Source organism: Myotis lucifugus, unplaced genomic scaffold (assembly GCF_000147115.1).
Source record: "Myotis lucifugus unplaced genomic scaffold, Myoluc2.0 scaffold_40, whole genome shotgun sequence".
In the NCBI taxonomy this organism is placed as follows: Eukaryota; Metazoa; Chordata; class Mammalia; order Chiroptera; family Vespertilionidae; genus Myotis; species Myotis lucifugus.
Window position 1 is genome coordinate 2244553 of NW_005871088.1, and position 2439 is coordinate 2246991.

Sequence of the window (2439 nt, forward strand, 5' to 3'; positions counted from 1 at the left end):
GCAGTCCAGGCCCGTCCATGAATCGCTTAGTTCGACTGGATTGCCCTCTTGACACTCAAATTAAGACATTCTCCTTTGATTCATTTCAGGTCCGAATATAACTGATCCTAGCCAGGAAGAGGCTAGTACTTGCCCATGGCTAGTAGTATCCATCCTGTGGTGTAATTCTTGGCCTCGGACTTCTCCTGTTCCTCCTCTCTGAAAGCCTCCTGATACCAGTGTGTGTAGGATCTGGGTTCATTCCCATTGACCTGTGCCAAAAACTCCAGGATTTTCAACTTTGATGGTCTCAGCGTGAGCCCTAGGACCCCACAGGAACTCGTACCGTGCAGGATCGCTGTTGGGCACCTGCCGGTACTCCAGGTACTGTTCCTGCACCCAATCTCTGGTGAGGAGCTCCCTGGGCTCCCCGTAGATGCTATGCTCCATCCCAGCATGCACCCCCATGGCATTCAGTGCTTCCCATATCTTCTCTTCTGGGGCACAATCATCCTCCGAGAAGATTATACTAAGGATGAGTATCAGAAGGCCAGTCTTGGGCATACTGTGCTCATCGTTCACCATCCCATCATAGGTGAGGCCCAGGTTGATGACTAGGACATAGGTGTGGCTGGTGGGGTCCACTTCCTTCACCTCAATGCCATAAACAAGCTGCATGCACTCAGAGGCCTCCCTAAAGATTATAGCAAAGTGGTCCTGGTGCTCTCTGATGATGCTACTCAGCATTTCTGCCCTTGTGGTCAGCTCCTTTGTGCGATACTTCAGGAGCAGGAAATCCACCAGATCAGCTACCTTATCATTAATCACAGATCTGGGCAAGGACTCTGTGCCTGGCAGGGCCCAGGAGGTACTCGGACCCTCCCCTTCATTGCTGCTGGATTGGCTCAAGGGAGCAGCAGGGGCAAAGGCAGTAGGGGAGGCATGGGCACTTGGAGAGCTCAGGGGAGGACTCGGTGCCCCAGCAGCAACAGGAATCTCCTCCTCCTCCTTCCATTCCTCATATGAGGTGCTTGGGTTACTTGAAAGCAGAGGATAGCAAGAGGAAGAGGAGGAGGAGAAAGAGGAAGAGGAAGGAAAAGAGGAGGAGCAGGTGGAGGAGGAGGAGGGAGAATCCTCTTCCACAGCTTCAGGAATCTCAAGCGAGTAGCGTCGACGCTTTGGAGCTCGAGGCATGATGACTCTTGTCAGGCAGCCACAGGAGTGCGGGCAGGAGGTGCGCAATGAGGACTCACAGGCCTGGGGGAGAGAGGAAGTGTAAGTGGCCTCCGCTGAGTACACCCTTGGCAGCCGTGAGAAAGTGGGACTACAGGTCTCCTCTTTAGGGGTGCTCTTGGGCCTCACTGGGGTCTCTCCTCCTGGGTGGCCTGTCCCCTAAGATCCTGAATGAGGAAGTCAGATGGTTCTTCGGGGTACAGTCGGCATAGGCCAGGGTTCTGTGGCTGGCAGTGGGGTGGGGTCGGGTGCTGAGGGAGTTGTCCTCTATTCTGGCATGGGGGAGACCCTCGGGACACATTCTAGGTGAGGGCAGGCACCTCACCTTGACTGCTGGCACTGCCTGGACCTCCTCTGCTCTGTGACCTGTGTTTTGTGCCTCAGACCAAGGCCTTTATCTCCTGGTTCCTGGAGCCCCTGTAAGAGGAAACGAAGAAACACCTCAGCGTGCAGGTGGCATGCACAGTCATGGGGCTCCAGTGCTGACCAGAGGGAGGCCAAGATGCTGTGAGGTCCCCACTGTTCTGGGCTGGATGGCCTCCTGCGTCCTCCCTCAGCGTCCTCTCCTTTCCCCTGGCAGGGCCTGGTACCTCCCCTTGCTGGACCTGAGGCAAAACTCTCAGAACAAGGCTACATACCCCTGAAACTGAACAGAAGAAAGTGAGGGGGCCCCGCAACTGACCACACCTGCCCAGAACCTCCCACGGGATACAGCATGACATGGCCAAACTCTGTGGGGTCTATCTGTCCTGGGATGGGGAGCCCCTCAGTCCTAACTGTGACATCTGACAGGGTCTTGGATAACTTCCTGTGCTGATCTGAGGCCACTTACTTCCAGACTGAAAAGCTCACCTTCCTGAGTCACTGGTGGAGGACGTGAGGGACAGCACGGCTAGCCACCATGTTCCACTTTCTCTCGTGGCTGACAGAAGTGGCAAAGTAAGGCTGGGATTCCCCCTGTTGTGATGTGAGGGGTTCCCTCAGTCCTCGGCTGAACCTTGAAAGGAGACAGCAAGACTCGGGAGCAGGGGAGGAGCATTGGGGTTCCTTCTGTCTTTCCTCAGATTCCTCACCTGCAAAGAGGTCAGGGCCCGGGCCACCTCCCCCTCCTCCTTTGCTGACCTGCATGTGCTCCCCTCAGTCCAGGTCTCTCACCTACCTGCGGCCACTCCCACCCCACAGCCACATCAGAGTGCTCTCAGTTGGACGGCCCTGCCTGGTGTGTCA

At 55.9% G+C, this 2439-nt stretch overlaps 1 protein-coding gene across 1 annotated transcript; it reads right to left on the reverse strand.

Annotated features, from left to right (window-relative positions):
- Positions 1-237: 237 nt before the first annotated feature.
- Positions 238-1173, reverse strand: LOC102432930 (melanoma-associated antigen 10-like). The gene has a single exon (XM_014454964.2). The coding sequence runs from the start codon at positions 1171-1173 to the stop codon at positions 238-240; it is 936 nt and encodes a 311-aa protein (XP_014310450.2).
- Positions 1174-2439: the final 1266 nt, after the last annotated feature.